General features: G+C 42.4%; 1 protein-coding gene across 1 annotated transcript in view; it reads left to right on the top strand.

Moving 5' to 3' along the window:
• The window catches only part of SMARCD2 (SWI/SNF related, matrix associated, actin dependent regulator of chromatin, subfamily d, member 2), a 55,636-nt gene that overhangs the window by 23,816 nt on the left and 6,097 nt on the right, over nucleotides 1-25,723 (top strand). The window contains exons 3-9 of the mRNA XM_032235203.1: nucleotides 14,017-14,059; nucleotides 14,598-14,720; nucleotides 14,899-15,018; nucleotides 15,870-15,965; nucleotides 16,712-16,813; nucleotides 17,484-17,645; nucleotides 20,140-20,237. Coding sequence (XP_032091094.1) covers nucleotides 14,017-14,059; nucleotides 14,598-14,720; nucleotides 14,899-15,018; nucleotides 15,870-15,965; nucleotides 16,712-16,813; nucleotides 17,484-17,645; nucleotides 20,140-20,237 — 744 coding nt within the window. The remainder of the gene's footprint in view (nucleotides 1-14,016; nucleotides 14,060-14,597; nucleotides 14,721-14,898; nucleotides 15,019-15,869; nucleotides 15,966-16,711; nucleotides 16,814-17,483; nucleotides 17,646-20,139; nucleotides 20,238-25,723) is intronic.

Below are 25,723 nucleotides of genomic sequence, written 5' to 3' on the forward strand. Positions count from 1 at the left end.
GGTGCGGCACGCCCCGCACGATGCCCCGTATGCTCCCCCCCCCCGCTTATAGCACGTGAGCCAAAAAATGTTTGCCATCACTGACAATACTGTACCTGTGCATTTCATTTTTCTTACCTAATTGTAGAACCTTACTCTTTTCATCATTGAATTTCATTTTATTAGATAGTGCCCAGTGTTCAAGTTTGTCAAGATCCTTCTGTATCTTAAGCCTATCTTCTGGAGTATTGGCTCTTCCTGCCTGCTTGGTGTCAAATTTGATGAGTTCCCCATTGATTCCCTCATCCAAATCATTGATGAAGATGTTGAAGAGTACTGGGCCTAAAACAGAGCCTTAGGGTACTCCACTGCATACATCCCTCCATGTAGATACAGTTCCATTGAGGACTGCACGTTGAGTGTGGTTGGTCGGCCAGTTACGAATCCATCTGTTAGTGATGCTGTCCAACCGACATTCTTCTACTTTTATCTAGTAGTAGGTTGTGGTCTACCTTACTGAAGTCCAAGTAAACTATATCGATAGCATTCCTCTGGTCCACTAATTTTGTCACTTTGTCAAAGAATGCAACAAGATTAGTCTGGCATGATCTGTTTTTGACAAACCCATGTTGCCTTTTGGCTATTACTTTGTTTACCTCTAGGTGTTTGCTAATTTGTTGCTTGATTATCTTTTTCAGAATCTTTCTCGGTATTGAGGTCAGGCTGATAGGTTTGTAGTTTCCTGGTTCTCAATGATGGAGAGCGTGAGGTGCTCTTATCGGACTATCATCAATCCTGATTAGTCCATAGACTGAGACAAATAGTTGCAGCCACTCCTCTACTCCTTCTTCCCAGTTCCTCTCAGTCTATGGTCCATATAGGCTGGTAGTTTCTTAGCTGTTGCTGTTTTCTTCCAATCTTTACTAAAATTGACAATTGATTAGACTAATTCGATCTTTAATACTAAATTTTTCTTCAACACCTTAATTGTATGTTGCGGTGAGCGAGGGAAGCGTCGGGCATCGTCACCACCTCGCATGGTGCCAGATTGCAATCGGCTGGATCCAACAGCTTTAATAGAACATTGAGGCTCCATTGCGGAGGTAAGAGGGTGGCTGACAGGTTAAACGTTGCTGACTCATGTGGTGAACCCTGGGTAGCGGGAAAAGCCGCAATATCTTTTAAAAAAACGTTTCCTGACAGATATTCTGCTTCCATTGCAGCGAGTCAGCAGCCGCCACCAAAAAAAGCGCAATTTCTGGACATAGGGAATCGCGCTGGCGTTGATCTTGTAGGGGGCTGCCTGCAAATTGGCTGAGTGTGGTTTTGCTTCGCTGTGGCCTTCAAGCACTTATTTTAGTCACCCACAATTTCTAACGAACTGGGTGGCTGTTATCTGAGCTGGTGGCCATTTTGGACTCTGAAAGAGAAGCGGTGGCCATTTTGTAACACCACAAGACTTGTAGTTAGGAGAGTAGGTTGAACTTGACTTTGGACATTAAGATCTGTTGGGCCACAAGTCGCAGGGGAAGGAGAACCCATTGGGTGGATTTTTTCCGCAGGATTAGCAGTGGAACACACCTGACAGGGAAATTGCAAGAATGGATCCCAGACAGGAGGGAACATCTGAACCTCAGAGCTCTGAGGTTTCAGCTTCCGGGGCTAGACCTAGGTCAAGACCGCAATGACCACTGGCACAGAGACTGTCCAGGGCCACGCTACGGGACGAATAACGTAGACAACGTGCTCTGGAAAAACGTGTGGTCCGGGTGGAACGATTGCTCCAAGATCAACAGGAGCATGGTAACACGTCTCCTTCCAGAGCCTCTAGCCCTGGCTCATCCTTAGCCCCATCTCTGAACAGAGAGGGTGGACGTTTTGGGATAGATATTTCCCCCTCGGCCTCTGTCTCCCCTAGGGCCATTAGGAGTGTAATGGGAGATCCTTTAGAGGGCTCTTCACAGGATTTCTTAATTTCTCATTCCACTTTGGCCCCTAAATCTGAACTTCCTGAGGACATAGATGATGATTATGAGGCTCTACAAAATTTGCCTCCTAATATTCAAAAGTTAATTGCATATGCAATATCCCATGGCATTGCCTCAGGCATGAAAAATCAGAATAGAGGGGATTCAGGTCCCAAGAAATCTCAATCTCATCCAGAACTGATACCAGTGGTAAATAAGAGGTCAGAGATGGCTCCTCCACCTAGAGAGGTGGATGTCCCGGGATCACCCTCTTTAACTAGTGAGGGGTCAGTGACTGGAGAAGAGCCCGTGTGCAAGTTAGTAATGTCAGACGATGAGGATGCAGGAAAGCAGGACACCCCAACTTTTGCTGGTCTCTTTCAGTCTTCCTTATTTAAGCAGTTATTAAGCAAGGCAAAATCTACAACTAAGCTGGGCGGAGATTCTACTCTTCCCGCTCCTGACCCTCGAAAAGACTTAACGCAGACTATGTTCACCAAGACATCCCTAGACGAGGAGGAAGTTCCAGCTCCATCTCTTTTTTTGGAGGTGGTCAAACGTCTGTGGGCCCAACCTGGCACATTCCCAAATCCTGGGGTAAATGACAGGAGGTTTTATAATATGAATCAGGCTTTCTCCCAGGCACTCCAGGTGCCTACGATTAAGACGCCTGTCACGGCCCTATCATCCTCAGCAGCGATAGGAGATATAGCAGACAAGCTGAAGCCTGAGGATAAGAAAGTGGAACGCATCCTCAGGAAGGGTTTTCAGGCTTCAGCTTGGGCCATTAAGGCAGCAGCCGCTGCCTCCTTTTTCAATAGAACTATTTTGTTGTGGCTGCAACAATTGCAGGAGCTCACCTCCCCGGAGGACGCCCGCACAATGAAGGATCTCCGTAAGATCATTGCAGCAAGCAATATTCTGCGGATGCCCCTCTTGATTCTGTTAAATTTGCTTCTCAAGCTTTGTCTGCCTCTATAGCCTCAAGACGTCTCCTGTGGCTGAAAAACTGGCAGGTTGATAATAAGTCGAAGTTTCACGATAACCTCTTTGGTGAATCCTTGGATCCAATTTTGGTTGGGAACAAGGAGAAAAAGTTCTCCCATCTACAACCAAATGCCAGAGGACATATCCCGCGCCATATTGCAGACGACATTTCTTCCATCCCCCTGTGTCCGAATTTTAACAGAACAGGAATTATGGCTCCAGGGGGATAGGTTCCAGTCCAGGAATTATTTCCAGGACATGAATAGAGGTCAGAGTCAGGCTAAACAGCCCTTTTGTTGGGGCGGGGGGGGGGGGTGGGGTTCATCCCTTCTGCAGAGGGAAATGAGTCAAATCCCCCACTTCCCATAGGCGGCTGCCTGTATCAGTTTGCGTCACAATGGGAACACATAATGACGGACACTTGGGTCCTCGCTACTGTGCAACAGGGCCTCAGACTGGAATTTCTCTATTCCCCTCCCAATTTCTTCAGGTCTTTCCCTTCTTCCCGGAACCCGGTAAAACGTGATCTTGTTCAGCTCGCAATTCAACACTTATAGGAAATTTGGGCAATAGAGACAGTTCCCTTGGAGGAGCAAGGGTTAGGGTTTTATTCCAACCTTTCTATAGTTCCGAAGAGTTGGGGGGGGGGGAGCGATCATAGATCTGAAATGTCGGAACAAATTTATTGTATACCACCGATTTAAAATGATGTTGTTGGGTTCCATCTTACAAGGTATTATACAGGGTGACTTCATGGCCTCCATAGACCTCATCGAAGCGTACCTACATATTCCGATCTTGCCTTCCCATCGTAGGTATCTTAGGTTCGCTAAAGAGGGAGCTCATTATCAGTATAGAGCATTACCATTTGGTCTGGCTTCAGCCCCGGGGACATTCACCAAGGTCATAGCAGCGGTGGCAGCCTACCTTAGGTCAATACCTGTACGACTGCAACTTTACGTGGATGATGTCTTAGTGCAGGCTCATTCTTATGAGCAGTCTCTAAGGGATCTCCAACTCACCATTGACAGCCTCCAACAGGTCGGATTCTCAGTCAATTTTGATAAAAGCCACCTAAATCCCACTACTAAGTTACTACATCCAGGAGCAGTAATTGACTCCAGGGAAGGGGTGGTTTTTCTATCGCAAGAGCGTAGGTCCAAGTTACAACAATTAGTATGGGAGATCCGTATCCGGAGGATGGTCCCTATAGTAGACTTTTCAAGTCTTTTGCGAACAATGATATCGTGTATAGGGATAGTTCCCTGGGCACGGTTTCATGCCAGGACATTACAGTGGGTCTTAATCCCATATCAAAAAGAAATGATGAGCAACTCTCCTTTGGCCATTCCAGTGTCTCCGCAGCTCCGCCTATCGCTCCTGTGGTGGCTGTCAGTCACACTCAACCGGGGGTTGCAGTTCAGAGAGTTGACGAGAGTAACCGTGACTATGGATGCAAGTTTCTTCACCTGGGGGGCGTTGATGGGCTCAAAGATGACGCAAGGCTGCTGGACAAAGACAGATCTATGTCACAACATAAACTATCTAAAGCTCAAGACTTAGCCCTCCGTCATTTCCAGCACGACTTGCAATACAAGCACGGGTTACTTCTCACCGACAACATCGCCACAAAGACACATGTGAACAGGTAAGGTGGGACTCTTTCCAAAACTCTGTGGACAGAGGCACACAGACTGATCTCGTGAGTGGAGACACGTGATTTCGATCATAGTGAATCACGTTTCCGGGACTGCCAATCACCAGGCGGAATGGCTCAGTCGAGCCACAGTGGACCATGGGGAGTGGCAACTTTACCCGGACATCTCTCAACACATCTGTTGCAGATTCGAGACTCCGGTAATCAATCTTTTTGCGACTCTGGTGAATTCTCAACTACCGAGATTTGTGACCAGATATTGGACATGAGGGGCCGAGGACACGGATGCGCTGAGATGCTCTTATTGCAGAGGATGCTTCGGTGCTTCAAGCTTTAGATTTTTTGTAAGATGGATTAGACAAAGGTCTAGCATTCAACACCGTACTCTGCCAAACGGCTGCACTTTTCACTATTCTGTCAGGCAAAGGTCAGGCCCCCTTGTCTCATCTTCCTTTAGTTGGGAGGTTTTTAAAAGGGGCTGCCAATCTTGCCCCTCCGGTTATAGATAGGTTTCTACATGGGACTTGCCTTTGGTTCCACAGGCTATAACAAAGACTCCCTTTGAGCCGATTCGCACGGTCTTCCTGCAGCTTCTGACTCTGAAAGTGATATTTTTAATTGCCATAACATCGGCTAGACACATTTCAGAGCTTGGGGCTCTATCTTCTCGTAACAATTTATGCATTTTCCACCAGGATAGGGTAACCTTACGGTAGACCTGGTTTCCTACGCAAAATTAATACTCCATTTCATAGAGCACAGGAGATAATGTTGCCCAACTTTTGTCCAGCTCTGTCTTACACTAGGGAGCGTCTCTGGCACAGGCTGGATGTTCGTAGGGCACTGAGAATTTATCTCAAGCGAACGGCTTCATTCCGTAAATCGGAAGCTCTTCTGGTGTCGTTTCAACCATTACACAGGGAGCTAGGGTGATATCAAACACGATAGGCAGGTGGTTGAGAAAAGCTATTTCTTTAGCTTACAAGCCCAAAGGCAAGGTTCCACCACAAGGTATTACTGCGCATTCTACTCGCAGTGCAGCCATCACGGCGGCATGGGCAACTTGAGCGCCGTTTGAAGACATCTGTAGGACAGCTTCATGGGCATCTCCCACTTCATTTATTTGACATTATAGATTGGACAATTATGCATCTGCTGAAGCATCATTTGGACATAGAGTGTTGCAGCAGGTAGTGGCTCCCACAGCCTCTACAGATCCGTAGTTTATTTCCCTCCCTAGGGATGGCAGTTTGGGTACGTCTCGATGGTAGCACCTCCCGCTCTCCATTGAGAACAATCATTGGTACTTACCTGAACGTTGATTCTAATGCTGAGAGCGGGAGGTGCTACCTCCCACCCTATCTAGTGTAGCGGCAGGGGAGGAGATACCCTTGTTGTGATATTTATTCACAGATTTACTCCCTACGATCTCGAGGAAGTAGGCAGAAGGAGTAGAGGAGTGGCTGCAACAATTTATCTCAGTCTATGGATCAATCAGGATTGACAATAGCCCGATGGTAGCACCTCCCGCTCTCATAATTAGAATCGATGTTCAGGTAGGTACCAACGATCAATCTATTTCCCCCCCCCCTTTTTTTGAAGATGGGAATCACATCAGCTCTTTTCCAGTCCTCTGGCAGTTCAATATTGTAGGAGACCACTGTAAAGTCTGGAGTCTAAAATCTTTTTTACCTCATAGTGTGTTTCTCCCCCTATCACTATTGGAGGAGGGGGAGGCTGCGTGGATTGCCTTATGCTGGACCCAATTACTGGCTTCAATAAGCTGCAATGGAATACTGGGCAAATTTTCCCTAGAATTCTGGGTAGACTGAGTTGAACTGTAACTGGATTAATTATCTTCACTATTTGGAATGGACCTAGAAATTTTGGGGCAAATTTCTTGCTAGGCATTCTTAATCGTACGTATTTGGTAGATTCGGGTTAATGTCAGCATTTCAGATAGCATCCAAAATTAAATCAGAGTCCAAGGCCAAGTACTGCTCAAAGTTCCAATTTATTAAGAAAGCCATGCTGGCACATCTGGGAAAACCCGAATATGAAACTTCTCAGTTTTCCCCACCCAAGTTAAAGTTCATGATTCTGCCCCCCCACACACAAGTCCATCACATGGTCCAATCTTCCACTGCCATGCTGGCAGTTCCACCCATCCAGTTCCCTTCAGGTGCTGAGGTGCCAAGACAAAGGATGACCTTGGCAATCTAGAATTTTTTTTTATTTTGGCTACATAATATTCTACTCCATACTATCCCCTTCCCAATTCCCCACTATAGAAACAACATAGTAGAATAACAGAAGAGTGGCAGGCCAAAGATCCACAAGGAACATTGCTGTAGCCTGACAGAACCTTAACTTTGTTGAAACTAAGATGCCTTTTTTCTACATGCCTTGCATGATAAAATACCATAGACAACTACGTAATATGAATTCTAGGTACTATTCTGTGTTAGGCTTTGGCTACCTTTCACGTTTGTCCCAGATGCTTCTTTGCCAACACATCTTGGAAAAATATTGTGTGCCTGTAGAAGAGGAGGATATATGAATAACTGATTTTGACATCCCTGGCCTCCCTATCCTAGGTGTTGGAGAACAGAATCACTAGCAATACTAAACAAAGAATCACAAAACCCATTCTGCAAACATTGTTTGTCTGTTTCTCCCTGCCAGGGGAATTTGCTAGCACCTTTTATTTTATTAAAAAGCAAAAGTTTTCATGAGTTGCTTACTTCATAACCTATAGGAGAACAGAATCAGCCTATGATCAAATCAGCCAGTACTTCAGTCTCTTGATGGAGAGACTACCAGGTGTCTTGTTATCAGAAGCTATCTCTTTTACTGAGTAACTTTAATCTATATTCCCTAAAATATGATTTGTTAATGAAAATATAAACAGTTAATGAACATATTTCTGTTAAGGAATAAGAATAATTTACCTTTTGTATTAACTAGTATTTTCAGCATTTCTGAGCATAGCAGCCATATTAAAATTTCTACAATTGAAAACCACAGCTATCAGTTTCAAGCCTAGTGTTTCCTGTCTTTCTGTCTCGTTTTAAAATGGAGAGAAATTTATTATGATATTACATTGTCTATGTGATTCCTGTGAAGGAATATTCACCTGTTGCCTGAAAGTAGCCCACTTAGATTTACTATTGCAATGAGAACAGACTTTTAATGTTTTTTTCTATTATCAAGAGACTGCATTTATTTGTTTGTTTTATTATGATAAATTATTTAGTTAAGGTGTGCCATAAGATTTAGAATTGTTCTATGGCATTTTGTAAAAATTATTTGTCTCTCTGGAAGCATAACTTTTGTCAGGATGCTTTGTTTAGCTTCAAATTCCCAACACAACAGGGAGGGACTGTTGGAGATCTTGTTGTTGTGGTAAGCCAAAAAAGAGATTGAATCCATTCAAGTTCTGTTTTCAGTTAGCCAGAATCAAAAATACTTACCAGGCTTTCTCAACCTCTTAAGTTAGTGGAAATGGCATGATTCGAAGTATTAATATAATCCTCATGTTGCCTTCCCTGATGAATCAAAGATCAGATCATTTTCTGTTGAATCCTTAACAAAATGTAAAATGATCCACTTCCCTAAAACAGTGCATCCTCTCCAATAATATGAAAGAATTGCCCAGCTAGATTGTAGTACCTAGTCTTAACTGATCAACAATAAATTTTGGTTGGCTTGGTTAGTACATTATTTAAATACATTTACTGAGAAGAATAGAAAATATTGTCGAAAACAAGGAAATGGGTGGAGGTGCAAATAGCAGCAGACAGTACTGCTGCTCGGGAGGGGCTGCTTGCCTGATGAATGTAATCCTTTTGTAATGCTTATAAGAAGCTTCTCTCTCTTTTAGGACATTAGAATAGCTCTATTAGGCTAGATCAAGTTATTTTTAATTCACATCTCACATTTGTAGTAACCAGTAATATACTTCTGAGATATTACAAAGCAGGAGATGGAGACTTAGCAGTATAAATGGTATTTGGAGGCTCATTGCCATTAATCCAGAGCCCCCATTGATTCTTCAGGACAAAAGGATCTTCCTTCTAGTTGTGCATTCTTTTAGACTTTTGTCAGCAAAAATGTGTGCTGACTTAATTTGCATTGCCTCAATGCCTTGGCTCTAATCTTCTCCAGTTGCTAGATATAATGTAGAGATAGCTCTGTTACAATGCAGTGGAGCCTGTAAAGGCAAATCTTCTCAAATTTTCGGCAAGGGACTGCGAGGTGCAGCAGCACCTGTAACTTTGAAACTGAGTCATAAGTAGCTTTTTTGGGGGGAGGGGTGTGTGTCAGTTGTAAGCAACTGGTTGTAAATAGAGGACTACGACCTTTAATGTGGAACAGTGTATGGATAGTAATTCATATATTTCCCTAATTTTATTTCTCTTTCTCACCATATAATGCAGTAAAGTGGACTTGGACAAGTATAAGTGCATGCCTGGGGTGAAGGGTTTAGTTTTCAACTTGTTAAATGACTGGTATTCCATATAGTAATATCTCACATTGAGCATTTCTATTAGTCTTCTATGTTTATAATGATTGAATTGTCCCCCTGCCCCATTTTGAGGAATATTTTCTGTATAAGGACACATAGATCTACTACTCAAGGATTTGGTCCATTTACAGGAACATCTCCTTCATCCTTGAAAATATGTCACCCCTTATCTCCTTGAGAGCAAAGAAAGTATTTTCTAGGAAAGGAGATTAAGCTGTCACATCCTGGAAGATTTTGTCTACATGCTCTCTGTCTCTAAACAAGCCCAACTCAACTGCCTTAATTGGATCTTGACAACCAAGAACTCATTGTTCCAATCACATACTAAATATACTCAACAAGCAGATATTTGTACATTTCACAATTTGTGCAATAAACTAAAAAGCATCCTCCTCCCACCCCTGGCTCTCTATCTTCATATTGGTTACTGTTAATAAATTTGAATTATCTAAAATTTAACTACTGTATTTATAGAGCTGGAATTCTGGTTCCTCAGTTAAATTTGATGCTTAATTGATGAAAGTGGGAAGTCAGAGCTTGACCCATTGAGTCACAAAATCTGCTTATTCTTGTTCTCTTGTTCTTAGTTCACAGGCACTGAACTCCCTTTCTTTTTAAGAGTGATACTTAAGTTGTAGGTGTTTCTTGAGGGAATGCAACTGCCTCCTAGCAACTATTCCCTTGATCAGTAAATCAGCTGCAACTTCAGTTCCTTTCATTCACACTATGTGGTCAGAAGACAAGCAAACTTTTCTTAACTACCTACTGCCCTTATCTCATCTCCACCAAGTTCCCCCCACCTTTCTTTCCCTATTAAGTGAGATGCCTCTTTCTCTTTGTTTTCCTAGAGGAAAGGGAATTCTATGTATGGAGTATGCTTTTATATATGAGATAATGATTTGTGTGTGAGAAAATGGTTGGAATAATTCAGATGAAAATACATTCATTTTATAATGAGGAATTTGATTTTATACAGGTAGTCCTCAACGTATAACCACAATTGAGCCCAAACTTTCTGTTTGCTAAGCAAGATAATTGTTATGTGAATTTTTCCCCATTTTACGATCTTTCTTGCCATAGTAGTTGTTAAGCTAACAAGATTGTTAAGGAATGTGGCTTCCCCATTGATTTTTCTTGTCAGAAGTTTGGAAAAGGTGATCACATTGACCCCAGAACACTGCAACCATCATAAATATGAATCAGTTAGCAAGAATCTGAATTTTGATCAGGTGACCATGGGAGGTTGCAACAATTGTAAGTGTGAAAAACAATCATAAGTCAGTATTAGTGCCATTGTAACTTGGAATGGTCACTAAATAAACTGTTGTAAGTCAAGGATTATCTGTAAGTAGTTTACTTTAATGAAAAATTACTAATATAAATGCAAGTTTTTGTTTTGTTCCTATACTGTTTTGGACTGCAGCTGTTAATAAGTATGTTCATACACATTTACTACGTATGCAAGTATGTCATACGCAGCCATTAGTTGGAAGAGTTTGGAAACATTTGTTTGATCATGCCGAATTGAACAATAGTGGAGGAAATATATATTGAAGTACTTTTAACTTCACAATAGGGTTTATAGATCACATTTTTAGAGTGTTTTATACAGTGTTAATGTGAAATTGTAACTCATTTTTCCTCACCTCATTTTAATATAGATTTCTATCTCCTTCATTTCCTACATTCAAGTTTATTTCTTATTCTAACTATATAAGCTATTTTTATTGAATTCAGGCTGTAGGCTGTTCTTTTCTCAAAAATATTTCTGGCCCATCAACAGATTCTGCTTGGCCTCATTTTACCAGCTGTTTTTAAAAGCAAATGGTTTGCAAATGACATTCAGTTTCTTGGCAATTCTTCTTCTCCAGCTTGATCCAAAGGAGATGTTATATAGAGAACGAGCAGCTGTAAACATCTGGTTTTGAGATTTCAGAGGCCAAATTCTGCTGAGAGAAAATAAAGGTGTAAATCAGAAAACTGTTTGCTTACTACTTGTCATTTTCAGAGGCTGAAAACCATTATTCAATTTAAGTTGCTACGTTTTTTCCCTTGTAGGATAAGTCTGAGATGAAATTGATCTGGTTTTGGCAGAATTTCATTTATAGCTCCAAAGAATGTTATTTTCTTTAGCTTTTATTATTCCAGATAAATATATGCTATGCCTTAATTTATAATATAATATTAAATCATGTGATTTATAACATCTCATTATTATTCAGAATAATTATTGGATTTACACAACAACTTGCTTTCCTACTTTCGCAGATTGATGTCAATGTTTAGTCTTCTCTTTGAATATTTGGATACATAAAATCTTTGCAGCTAAATCTATTGTACACAACACTTTGATCATCCTATATATGTCACTATATTTGAGTAAATAAGTGATTTAAGATGTCCTCAAATGATTTAGAACTCAAAGGTTTTTTTTTAATATTTCAAGAAAAAATCTAAAGGTTCCCCCTCCCCTATTATTGAGCTATTCTAAATTGATTACATTTTTGTAGCAGACCATAATGTGCATTAGATATATATTTAACTCAGATAATCTCTGGAAAGTAAGAGTTATAGTAGGTCAAAAGGTCCAGGTAATATGGAATATTGGCCTGTGTGGATAATGTTAGTCAGGAAGCATTGGAAATGATGATCAGTGACTGTGGATGACTGTGACAGTGCAACAGTACTGAAACTGCCACAATTTTATCAAATGGTAATCCTACAGGGGCCATAGGTCCCAGATTTTGGATGCATTCTGTAAGTTAGCCCATTTGAGATATATTGACTTATGCTGCATCGTTTTGCTCTCATTGAAGATTACAAACCATCAAACAAGCATGAGAGTTTTAGCAGTATATGGCTATTTTAGCATCCAGAAAACATTAGAGGCAGGGACGTGCAGTCACTAGAGGCAAGGGAGGCGGAGCCTCATCAGTCTCCTCAGGAAAAAGAAAAAAATTTAATTTTTTTTAAAAAAATAATTAAAGGCAAGATAGTTGCTACCAGATTCCAGGTCACAGTGGCTTGGTATCTGCTTAGTGTTAACCAAAGCAGGAGGCGAGAGAACTTGGGGCCTCCTTTCCATAAGGAATTTTTCGCCTTCGAAAAGTTAAGAAAGAGTTAAAAGGCAAAAAAGTTCAGATGCAAAAGAGGCACTAATTCTCCCGCCTCCTGATCTGGAAGCAGAGAATCATGTCTTCTTGAGCACGCTTACGTTGGGCGGGTTATTTCGGAGGGCGTGCTTCAGAGGAGAGAGGAGTGGGGGAGAAGGAGGAGGTTCGCTCTTTGCTGCAGACCTGGGCGCTTGGCGGTTCCCACGATGCAAAGTGCCCTGCCGCCCGCCCGCTGCCCCAGCCTGCTTCTCCAGGCTCCGCCGCTGGAAGTCCCGGATCGCCTCTGGGGGAAGGCTGGGTGAGAAGCGGAGCGAAGCTTCTCCACGGCCTCCCAGCGCTGCGCAGATGTTCTCGCAGGAGCGCATACCAGCGGCCGGCGGCTCGGAGCAGCCCCGGCTGCGAGACAAGCGGCAGCGGCTGCTTTAAGCGCTGCCTTGTCTCACAGCCGGGGCCGCTCCGGGCCGCCGGCTGCTGGCACGCGCTCCTGCGAGAACCTCTGCATAGTGCCGGGAGGCCGTGGAGAAGCTTCGCTCCACTTCTCACCCAGCCTTCCCCCAGAGGCGATCCGGGACTTCCAGTGGTGGAGCTTGGAGAAGCAGCGGCCGCAGGCCGGGGCAGCGGGTGGGCGGCAGCATCGGAGCACTTTGCATCGCGGGAGCCACCAAGCGCCTTTGCTGCAGACCCGGGCGCTTGGCTGCTCCCGCGATGCAAATTTCCCGGGCCCCCCCACCAAGGCAGACCGCTGCCCTGCTTCGCTGCTTCTCAGAAGGATGCCCAGCTGAGCCTCACCAGGTATAAACCTCACCGCATGTCACTGATTAGAGGCTACATCTGTAATAGCTGAAGGAGAACACAGTGACTCCACTCAAATGCTCCCAGCCTTTTTACTCACTGCCCTATGGAGGAGACAAAAAACTTTTTGAGTCCTACATTGCTATCTGCCTCCTTTTGCTGGAATGCAGAGGAAGAAGAGACCCTCAAGCTGCCCCTTTCCATCTCTTCTTTGAGACAACACATGCTTTCCTGCTCCTCCATGTTGCAAGCTTACATTCTGACTAATCACACTTACCTTATGCTTTCAGATACGGCACTTAGTGGTCTCACAATCCCTGCCATCCCCTGTATTTTGCATCATCCAACTTGGACTGTTTGGATGTGATTTCTAACATGCACGAGGAAAAGAAATAATGGTTTCCTCCTTTTCCCCACTTCATTTATATTTTTTTCTCTTCTACCTTCAGATTTATCCTCACTTTTCATCCTAAAGGGTCCATTAACTTGGAGTTTTACTGTGATAGTAATTGGAAAAAATATGAATATCCTTCTGTAGAAATACTGTACATAATTTTGTTATATTTACATTAAAATTGAGGTAAAGTCGATAAAGAAGTACGGTTAGGCAGATTTATTGAAAAGGTTTGAATGGCTTTCTGATTTAGTGCTATAACTCTGGATGGCTCGCTACAGTTATATCAAACTAAACGCCTAACTGAGGTAAGATACTGAAAAATCTGGAAAGTCTTAATTTAGACAAAAGTGGTACATTTTAGGCCCTCTGGTGTTTGTTGAACTACATGCTCCAGCAGCCATCATCATTGACTACACTGCTAAGATATTTCAGCAGCTTATGGAAGGTCATAGGTTCCCTGTTCTGACTTAAATGTTGGGGTGAATATTTGGGATTATATTATTTTCTGTGACAGATAAATAGATTGCAGTCAATTTGTTATATTTATTAAAAAAATGAATTTTCCACAAGGACCGCTCATTTATTATTTCTTGTAGATTGAAAAGGCGGAAGATGGCTGACAAAATCCTGCCACAGAGGGTAAGTTCTCATTTTGTGAAAGTATATTAGCATTAAAGATAAAATTGAGGACAGTGAGGACATTTGGTCTAAATGGGGAGAAATATTGCAGACTTTGAGACTCAGGTTTTCTAGAATAGAATATTTGCTGCTGAATGTCTCATAGAAACAAAATAAACTTATTATGAAATTTTACTTAACTTTTGACAAATCTTTCTGTGTGGATTATAGTTATTTCCCAGGGCCTGGCATGTATTTATATCCTATTGACTAGCCTAGTAAACTATTATATTACTTTTAATTTAAGAACAGATTTCTGTGCTACACAATTTACAATCACCTTCTAGTTATAACTAGAGATAAATCTACTCTTTTAAATTAGGGCAAAGTTATATTGTTTTTCCCAGTGATAGAAAAAAATTAGGAAAGCCTGTCTATATACTGGAAGATCACAATAATACTAATTGACATTCACCTTACATATATACCTTTTAAAAGCACTAAATAATGTGATAACATTTGTTAGATAACTATCTAATAATCCATTCTTTTTCTGTAGATTCGTGAATTAGTTCCTGAGTCTCAGGCATACATGGATTTACTGGCTTTTGAACGCAAGCTGGACCAGACAATTGCCCGCAAAAGAATGGAAATCCAAGAGGCAATCAAGAAACCTTTGACGGTATAAGGACATGATAGAGAGAGGATCAGCTAAAACCCTATTAGAGGCAATCTCAATCCACAATTGCAACTAATTTTGCTGTATTAAGTTATCTTGGGGAAAAGGTCGAAACTGGTTTGTGGATTTATATGATGATTTCTTTGCTGTTTGCAATTAATGTTTTCCTTTAAATTTTCAGCAAAAGCGGAAGCTGCGTATTTACATCTCTAACACTTTTACTCCTGGCAAAGAGGAGTCTGAGGGTGGTGAGCGTATAGCCTCGTGGGAACTTCGTGTGGAAGGCAAACTTCTTGATGATGTAAGAATGAAATTTCTTCGTTAAGAGATAACTTTATGGCAGATATAAGATGACAAATGTGTGTTTCCTCTGGATAACTGCCTTGTTTCCTATCCACCCTTAAAAAGGTCTTGCATCAGGCAGCTAACCTATTGCTTCATTTAACTGTTGACTAATCCTTTATTAATTTGCATAAATGAAAGACATTATGTATGTTTCTTCACTTTAAGCAGTAATTTATGTTTAAGGGTGGTGCTGGACCAGACCAAAGGCTAGTCTACTTCAGTTTCTGCTTACTGCAATGTCCAATTAAATTAGAATTCTTGAGATCTGGCTTAAATTATATCTTATTCTTGAAGAATATGATAGAGGACTATGTTTTTAGACAAAATAACAATAATAACTATTTTTTACTTTTCTATTTGCTGTCTTACCAGAAATACATTTATATTTGTCCCTTTGAGTCATTATTGACTCCTGGTTACTGGCTGGACAAGTCCATGAAGTTTTGTTGGCAAGCTTTTCCAAAGTGGTTTGCCATAGCCTTTTTCCTAAGGCTGAGAGAAGCTAACAGCCCCAGTCACACAGTTAGCTTCCATGCCTAAGGCAGAATTAGAACTTCAATTTGCTCCTCATGCTCCTTAACCATTGGCTCAAATTGTTCCTGAATTTATTGCTCCTTATTTTAAACTCCACAGAGTATCTATGGGTTGCAATGGTGATAAATATTGTATAATTAGTATATTTTACAAATAATAAAGGTGACATCATTTACTTATCCCTCACTTAATGAAGTGTTTTGGACAAGTGTGTTTTCTAAAGTTATTGTGAGAATGGTAAAGCTCAGTTTCTCATTTGTCTTTCTGTCACAGCCAAGTAAACAGAAGAGAAAATTCTCATCCTTTTTCAAGAGCTTGGTTATTGAACTAGACAAAGAATTATATGGACCAGACAATCACCTGGTGGAGGTCAGTATCTTGCGATATATACTATAAAGTAGACAGCTCATAGCATTCATACACTTTATACTGAACTTAGATCCATGGCTAAGAAATTGACATAAGGACTTTGCTTCTATTAGAACCAATATAATTTTACATTCAAAGTTTCCATATTACACTGTTAGATCAAAGGTATAGAATATGTTCTGTTTATAATTTCCATCCACATTTTTTTCTTTTTTGTTGTTATGCTTGTTAAATTTTATTGCATGATTTATCTTATATTAGTAAATTTAGCACAGTACTTTGAAATAATTTAAGTTCATAGTTTATTCGAGCTGGTTATAAAAATGTTTAACCGAGATGTAGTAAGTAGACAATAGATAAATGAGAATTAGAATTCCTTCCATGTTGACTAGCACCTTCATGACACCACCAACTTTTGGCTATGCATTTTTCAGTGTGTTCCTTAAAGCCCAGGTGTAGACCTTGCCCCCCCCCCAAAAAAAAATAGTGCCTCCACCAGAAATTGACTGATATATGGTATAAAGAAGAATTGATGGAGAAAGCTATATTCGGAGGTGACTAGTAGTATTTTTTTCTTAATTATGGCAGAAGACTTAAGTTTCCACCCATTACAAAACCAAGCAGTGAGCCAGCAATCAGGAAACTGATTATTACCATGTAAGATACTGCATGGGAGATTGACTCCTTTTCATTTTTCCCTTGTTTCCACTAAAGAGACATATTATTTATGCCTTTTTTTACCTTAGTGGCATCGGATGCCAACAACCCAAGAGACAGATGGCTTTCAGGTCAAGCGCCCTGGTGATGTGAATGTAAAATGCACTCTGCTTCTCATGCTGGATCATCAGGTAAGAAGGCAAATTGCCAGAGCAGACCAATTCTAATGTTCTAAGGCAGGATTTCCCAAACTGTTAGATTTACCTTCTTGAGGAGGTGCAGTTAGTCCTGAGAAAGTATGAAGAACCTTTTATTGTTACAATAAAAATCTACCATTTCATTGTACTATTCTCAATATTCATTTGTATTCATTTTAATCCTTAGATATTTAAGGAAAGTATGTATATTGATAGTACACTAAAGGTACTATGGTAGCAAAAGGTTTAGGAACCCCTGCTTTACTGAAAAGAAGATAAACAGATCCTGGCCTAGAGGCATCTTTTCCAATTACTCATTATTTGAAACATTCAGTTTCTTTACCTGGAGCAAAGTTTGAGTTTCCTACAACTTGAGTTTCCTACTTGCTTCCAGAAGTTCACCATTTTCTTTTTGAAGTTACTCTCCATTGTAAATTGTGGATCATTTGATAAAGATAATTATAAAGTTGCATTTAATTTTCTTTAAAGGAAGCTTAAATACTAGATTGTGTTGTATGTTCTCTTGCTCTTTATATAATTCATCAGAAGCTTCATGCTTTATTTTATTTTTTTAGAGAAAATAGATTAAAAATTGAAATGGGGGATGGGATTGCAAAATTGATAGGACAGCACACATGTTAATTAAGTAACATTGTCATTTCAGCCTCCTCAATACAAGCTAGATCCACGTCTGGCTCGCCTTCTTGGTGTCCATACCCAGACCCGTGCCAGCATAATGCAGGCTCTATGGCTCTATATCAAATATAACAAACTCCAGGACTGTCATGAGAAAGAATATATTAACTGCAACCGCTACTTTCGCCAGGTCAGTATGTCTCTGCTGTTCAGGATGTTTTATTAAATGAAGAGGTTTTTCACAAACCACATTAACTTTAGCTTCACTCCTTATCAGTCCTAACCACAAGCTGATCAATAGTCTGTAATCCATCTTGATGTTGCTTATGTATTGCTTATGTTGCATATGATTTTTTGCACAGGTGCATAATACGAACATTAAGTACCCTGTTTCCTTGAAAATAAGACCTCCCCAGATAATAAGCTCAATCAGGCTTTTGAGTGCATGCACTAAAATAAGCCTTCCCCTAAAATCCCCGAAGATATTGCAAAACAGCAGCAGCCATGAGGTGATCACGCTCACCACCTCCTGTACCTCAAAAATAATAAGACCTCCCCAAAAATAAGGCCAAGCACTTATTTTGGGGGTCAAAAGAAAATAAAACCCTGTCTTATTTTCGGGAAAACATGGTATTAGCAGCTGTATCCAAGAAATAAAGTTGGAAGCTGGGAGCTGAGCAGCTTTCATGTTTGGGAACTGGAATTTGAGAGACCGCCTTCTGCACTTGAGAGACCGCCTTCTGCCGATTACCTCCCTCCGACCGATAAGATCGCACAGACTGGGCCTCCTCCGAATTCCATCCGCCAGTCAATGTCGACTGGCGACTACACGGAGGAGAGCCTTTTCTGTTGCAGCTCCGACCCTGTGGAATGATCTCCCCGTCGAGATACGCACCCTCACCACCATCCAGGCCTTCCGCACAGCCCTCAAGACCTGGCTCTCCCAACAGGCCTGGGGATAAGTCTTTAATTTGCCCCACCCGAGTGTTGAATGTTGAATGCATGTTGTGTTTTTACTACTTTATTTTGTTTACATATTGTTTGTTTTGTATTGCACCCCCTCCCTAATGATTGTAAGCCGCCCTGAGTCTCCTCAGGGAAAAGGGCGGCCTATAAATCTTAATAAAATACTCAAAAAAATACTCAAATAAATTTCAATTCACACATAATTCTGATTCTCAGTTCCTGATTTTTTTTAATCTGTTATATCTTCCCAAGTTCATATCCATTGCTTAGTTCTATTCCCACCAATTTGAAAATAGGAAGCATAATAAATTGTATATTTTCTATCTTGCTAGCTTGAAGAGCTAATACACTAACAAAACAGGCCAGGGATGTCAAACTTGCAACATGTTCTCATCACGTGATGTATCACAACTCCCCCCCCCCTTTGCTAAACCGGGGGTGGGCATAGCCAGCATATGACACATCAGTCCGTGGGCCATGAGTTTGACATCCCTGAACTAGACTGTGAAAATCTCTTCAGATAATTTTTAATTATATTGTTTAAAAATAATTGGAAGTCCACTGTTTTGTTACCAGTTCACATGATTGTTGTTGGTGTTATTATACATGTCTGCAGCCAATGCCTGGCTGGTGCAGAACAATCAAAACAAAGAAAAGCAACTAAAAGATAGAAAATAGATGTGGAAAGTAGAAAGAATGACAGATTGGATGGAAATGAAGCAGGAGGCCCCTCTGGGGTAAGGCCAGGGGGAAAATCCAGGTGTTCAGGGCTCTTCTAAATCACAGAGGAGTGCAGGCTTCATTCCAGAGGATAGGTAGTGCTATAGAAAAGGCATATTTCGGAGGCATGATGGAGGACATTGTTAATTGAAGGAGCCTAGTGCACTAATCCTGCAAGATCCAATCAGCTAGGCAGATTGTAAACAGTAACAGTAATTCACCATGAATTGGTACACACATGGATCTTTAGATTTTTAAACAATCAGTATATGTAGTCCACAATTTACAACAGTTCATTTAGTGACTGTTCAAAGTTATAACAGCACTGAGAAAAGTGAGTTATAACCATTTTTCACATTTGCGACCATTGCAGCATCTCCTTGGTCACATGATCTAAATTCAGACTCTTAGCAACTCACTTATATTTACGACGGTTGCAGTGTCCCAAGGTCATGTGATCACCTTTGGCAACTTTTTGATAAGCAAAGTCAGTTGGAAAGCCAGATTCACTTTAACAAGCATGTTACTAATTAACAGCTGCAGTGATTCACTTAACAACTGTGGCAAGAAAATTTGTTAAATGAGGCAAAATTCAGTTAACAAATGTCTCACTATGCAATAGAAATTTTGGGCTCAGTTGTGGTCCTAAGATGAAGACTGCCTATACATTAGTGCTTATCACAGTATAGATCTCATCCTAACAATTAGAATGTCTCATGGGCTGACTTTGAGCCAGGGGTGAAATTCAGCAGTTTCTAGAGAACCGATAGCGGAAATTTTGAGTAGTTTTGAGAACCAGCAAACACCATGTCTGGCTGGCCCTAGAGTGGGGTGAGAGTGGAGATTTTGCAATATCCTTCCCCTGCCACACTCACCAAGCCACGCCCACAGAAGCAGTAGTAAAAAAAAATGAATTTCACCACTGCTTTGTGCCCACCTATTTTTCCAGATGTTATTCCTTTGGAATTACTAAGGTTTGTCTTTTTGCTTCATTTTAGATCTTCAACTGCAGCCGTATGAGATTTTCTGAGATTCCAATGAAACTGGCAGGACTCTTACAACATCCAGATCCCATTGTTATCAATCACGTTATCAGGTAATATTGATATTGTAAGAAAAATTATTTGGGAACAACTTAATTACACCCTCAGTTGATACTTAACTGTATCCATATGCATAATATCCACATTTATTCATTAAAAGTTGTGTTTGGAGAGCCTTCTGGAATCTTAACCTCTGCACTGGATTTTTGACAACTGTATGCTTTCTGAGTTCTCATTTAAAAATAGTATTGGTGTGCTTTATAGAAATGTCTATTAAAATGAAACACTTCATAAATTGAAGATAGAGAAGGTGTTTAATCTGGACAATTAGAATAATATCACTGCTTATCTAGGAAACATTTCTTTTGAATTTCAAGGTCTCTCTAATTCAGTGTTTTTCAACCACTGTGCCGCGGCACACTAGTGTGCCGTGACATAGTGTAAGGCAGTGTTTTTCAACTTTTTTTGTGCAAAGGCACACTTTTTTCATGAAAAAAATCACGAGGCACACCACCATTAGAAAATGTTTAAAAAATTTAACTCTGTGCCTATATTGACTATATATAAAGTAATTTTCCCACGGCACACCTTACACTATGTCATGGCACACTAGTGTGCCGCGGCACAGTGTAAGGTGTGCCGTGGGAAAATTACTTTATATATAGTCAATATAGGCACAGAGTTAAATTTTTTTAACATTTTCTAATGGTGGTGTGCCTCATGATTTTTTTCATGAAAAAAGTGTGCCTTTGCACAAAAAAGGTTGAAAAACATTGCTCTAATTCATCTAACTTTAAAACAAAGTTGTTTCATGCTTTATTTTATTCTGATTGTGAAATTCTATTTTCTGTTATCTAGATTTTTTATAATTCTTTTGCAATTGCAAACTCTCCTGAGCTGTCAGGTGAATGCAATTAGAACAGCTCTGAGAAAGGGTCAAATAGATATTTTTATTGTTGATCACCAATCAATATTGTTGTCTCAGCAAACCGTCTGCCTTCCCTTGGGAAACAGCAGATACAGACCTAAGGATTTGACTTCAAACATTTCTTCTCTCAAATAAACTCTAAGCTGGAATGTCTTTTAAGTATCCCATCAGGGCCTCCTCTCCTTCAGCCAAGGATTCCACCACAGGAGAGCAGGAAAGGCAATGTTTACATATTTTAAACAAAATATTTTGTGATGCATATCCAAATATTACAATTCATGGAACTGTTCCAATTTGCACCTCCTATGTGGTGTACATTTCAGATTTGTATCACTTCTTTAGAACACTTCTGATGTAGTGTAAGAGAGAAACTAATCCTTATACTAATCTGTATCACATGATGGTGAAGGCATAAATCCAAGAAAGGATACTTCTTCATAGTGGTAGAGATAGCACCCAGGCTGGGTTGACCTTCATCAACTCATTGTGAGGACTGAGGCTGATAGTTAATTGAAACCACACCCCTGTCATTAAGCAAAAGCCCAGTTCTGACTAAGTCCCTCAATGAGGATGGATACATCATCACCTTGTTCCTAGGCTGAGTTGTGATATGAGTTTGTGAGTACAGCGATCGTCTTGACTGATTGTGACCCTGGCTGACTAAAGCTCCTCGCAGAGTTAAATAGCCTTGTGGGTCGGTGTCTTTGAGCCCTCTTAAGGCAAAAGTGGTTTAAAGTGTCCCCTTGCAGCTTGAAAAGCGAGGTTGGCTTGCATTGCTAATTGCCTGCGAGGCTCGCGCCCTTCCAGCCCGCTGCCATGTATCCCTGCCTTCGCCGCCGGTCCCTCTCCACTTGCACTCTGGACCTGTCAGCTTCCCCTTTGAGATCTGGACATTCTTTTCATGCTGGGAAACGCTCTGCTGCTCCTGCTTGCAGTAGAGCAGTGAACCGCAGTAACTTTGATTGATTGATTGCCACTTGAGCGTATTTCAGCTACCACAGAGCGACCCGAGCCTTCAAAAGCGGGGAATTCAACTTGTGGAGCGACATGCTGTGAACAGAAAGATCTTGCTTCAATGACCGGGACGTTAGAGAAAAAAGGCGCGAAGCGCCATTTTTGTATTTACATGCCTTTTCTCCTATCAAAATGGCGGCCGCCACAGCCTCTGAACCAACGGACTATGGCAGGGAATCTACTGCTGAAGCTAGCATTCCCCAGGTGGTGGAAGAGCAAGCTTCCTCCCCCCCCCCTCTGCCTCCACCTCTGCCTCCTCTAGCACCACAAGGGGGTGCAAGAAGCCCTTAAAAGCCTCAGCAAGAGCCAGCAAGTCAAACAAATCCTCTAGACCTGATTCTTGTTGAGAAGCAGAAGGAAAAAGCGTTAGAACGCATTTACAAGAAAGTTGCTTCCAAGAAGACTTCCTCCTCCAATAATACTGATCCACCTCAGTTTGCCCAGATGCAGTAAGCCTTACAACTTTCTCCTGGGAATAGACAGGGCAGTGAGGCTTCCCTTAACCCTCTCTTTCCCATTGATGTGTCAGGCATCTGGGGGCCAACACAGGAGATAAAACCAGCTATGACTCCTGCAGCATCACTGGCCCCTCCCACTTTACAGAGGGTCGACAGTATTCCATCTACTTCAGCAGGCCTTGGCCAATCCAATCCCCTCTGCATGGTCAATTTCCAAGACATCATTGCAACTGCCATCTCACAGGGCATTGCAGTTGGTTTGCAGCAAAGGGATACTCAATCTAACAAACAGCCAGCCCAAATGCAGTCAGCTGATAGGCCTGCGGTGCCTCCACCTTTGGCAGCAGTAGAGCCTTTGGCCCCAGATGAGGAGGAATCAGACCACTCTTCTGAATCTGATGAAGGGGAAATCAAAGAGGCCGGAATGTCCGAGGATGAGGCAGGGAACCAGATCAGAAGACCTCTTCTGGCCTTTTTCCACCAACCCTGTTCCCTTCATTACTGTACAAGGTCAAAATGGCTTCAAATTTCGGCACGCAGCTGGCAACCACCACTCCCCGCCCAGCAACTGTGTCTGCAGACACCCTGTTTTCCAAGCAGGCTCCTTCATCAGAAACGATACCTACCCCAAATATCTTCATTGACCTGGTGCAGCGTCAGTGAGAGGCTCCCACCTCGGGCCCAACTCCATCGGCTTCTCAAGAAATTCTTCGATGTGGCCAATGAATTGGCTCAGTCTCTATCGATCCAACCATCAATGCCCCGGAGACTGCCCCTCTATACCAATATGCCGAGGGAGGGGAGCGGGGGGTGGGGGCAGAAGATGTCCTTAAGCCAGAGGACAAAAAAGCAGATTTCACTCTGCAGCGTGACCACCCGGCAGTGGCATGGGCAATCCGGGCCTCAACCACTGCCTCATTCTTCACCCGTTCCTATTTTCTCTGGCTGCAGGACCTGCAACCGCGTATCCCCATCGCAGACTTCCGTGCACATCAGGATATCACCAAACTAGTGGCGGCGGTTCAGTTTACATCTGATGCCACCCTCTGATCTGTCAGATTCGCCTCCCGAGCCTTGGCATCTTCTGTGGCATCTCGCAGACTGTTGTGGCTTCGCCAATGGCAGGCGGACATGCTCCACAAATGGTGTTTGGCCTCGGTCCCCTTCAAGGGCAAATCTCTCTTTGGGGATGCACTGGATCCTTTTCTCATTGAGAACAAGGAAAAGAGGAAGATTCTCCCTACCGCGCCCAAGAAAGGGTTCTTCCGCCCCACTCCCTATCCCAGGCGGTCTTCCTTTCGGGGCCAAGATGGGGGGGGTCGTCCTTTCGGAACCAAGATTATGGGTCATCCTTTCGGGGGCAGACTACAGCAACCAGGGATATAGGCAGCAGGGAGGATATTCCTCTAGGCAGAGGGGGCAGTCAGACCGCTATCAGAGGGGTAAGGCCTCCAAGTGCCCCTTTCGTGGAGGTGGGGGATGTTTTTACCACCGGACCTAATTTACCAGCGTCTAGTTATCCCATTAGAGGCAGATTGGCTTTTTTCGCCGATCAATGGGATAGAACCACCGGTGATGTTTGGGTTAGATCTACTGTTCGTTCAGGGCTCGCCCTTGAGTTTATCTCCAACCCTCTTAGGCTCTTCATTACCTGCCCGTTATCTAACAACCTGCCTCGATGACATCTTATGCAAGAGGCGATTCAACATCTTTTGGACATACAGACAATCCACCAGTGCCGGCGGGCCAACACGGCCAAGGATTCTGTTCTATACTTTTTATCATCCCCAAGGCCTTGGGAGGCTGGAGAGCCATCCTTGATCTTAAGAAATTAAACAAGTTTATTCATTATAAACATTTCAAGATGCATTCCTTGCAGACTATTTTGAGTAGCATTAGGCATAGAGATTTTCTAACATCTATTGATTTAACGGAGGCATACCTCCACATTCCCATCTTACCCCAGCAAAGACAATTCTTACGTTTTTCCTATCTTGGACACCATTTTGAATATATGGCGTTACCCTTTGGGCTATCTTCCGCTCATAGAGTGTTCACCAAGGTGCTTGTGGCTCTGGTCGCTGCACTGAGAGAGGTACCTGTCAGGTTACAGGCATATTTAGATGACATTCTCATACAATCTTCATCACCTAGTCAGGCACAAAGGGACCTTTGCGACCACTTTGCAGGCCCTTCAGATCCATGGGTTTCCAATTAATATATCCAAGAGTCATCTCCATCTGACCACCAGGTTAGTGCACCTTGGTGCCTTAATTGACACAATTGAGTGTAGAGTCTTCTTGTCACAGGAGCGCCAGGACTCCCTTAAGTCATTGGCAGGCCAAGTGGCGAGGGGATACTCCTTAGCCACACTTTCTAAATTGCTGGGCACCATTGGGATAGTTCCTTGGACTCGTCTGCATTCCCTCAAGCTCCAATGGTTTCTCTTGCCTTTTCACAGGAGACTCTTAAGCTGTTCCCTGACCAAGGTGCATATCCCAGCAGAGGCTTCCCGTTCCCTCCTTTGGTGGACATCTTAGGCCATCACCAAGGGCCATCTGTTCAAGGACCAGGACTCTCTGACTCTCACCACAAATGCTAGCCTGTTTGGCTGGGGGGGGGGCATCTCCAAGGGCAGATGGCCCAAGGGCAGTGGGACCAGGTGAACAGGACTCTCAGTATAAACTGGCTGGAACTACAAGCGGTCCACCTGACTCTCCGCACTTTAAAGTGGCAGGCAGGCATGTCTTGATATTAACGGACAATATGTCAGCCAAGGCACATACAAACCGCCACGGGGGGACCAGATCACGTTCCCTGATGGACGAAGCCATGCAGTTGGGTCTCTGGGCCGAGAGGAACCTGCTGTCTCTCACCGCGGAGCATATTTTGGGGGTGGCGAATGTCCAGGCAGACTGGCTCAGCCGCGAGGTTGTGGACAGTGCCGAATGGCGCCTGCACCCATCGATCTTCCGGGACATTGTGAACAGATTTGGCATGCCGGTGATCAAACTCTTTGCCACCCCCCAGAACACCCAGTTCCCTCGGTTTTACTCTCGGTTCCCGGCTCAGCGGTCGGAAGGAGTGGATGCCCTGAGATGCAGGTGGCCTCTGGGTCTCCTATTCCTTTTCCCCACTT

Source organism: Thamnophis elegans, chromosome Z, assembly GCF_009769535.1.
Source record: "Thamnophis elegans isolate rThaEle1 chromosome Z, rThaEle1.pri, whole genome shotgun sequence".
In the NCBI taxonomy this organism is placed as follows: Eukaryota; Metazoa; Chordata; class Lepidosauria; order Squamata; family Colubridae; genus Thamnophis; species Thamnophis elegans.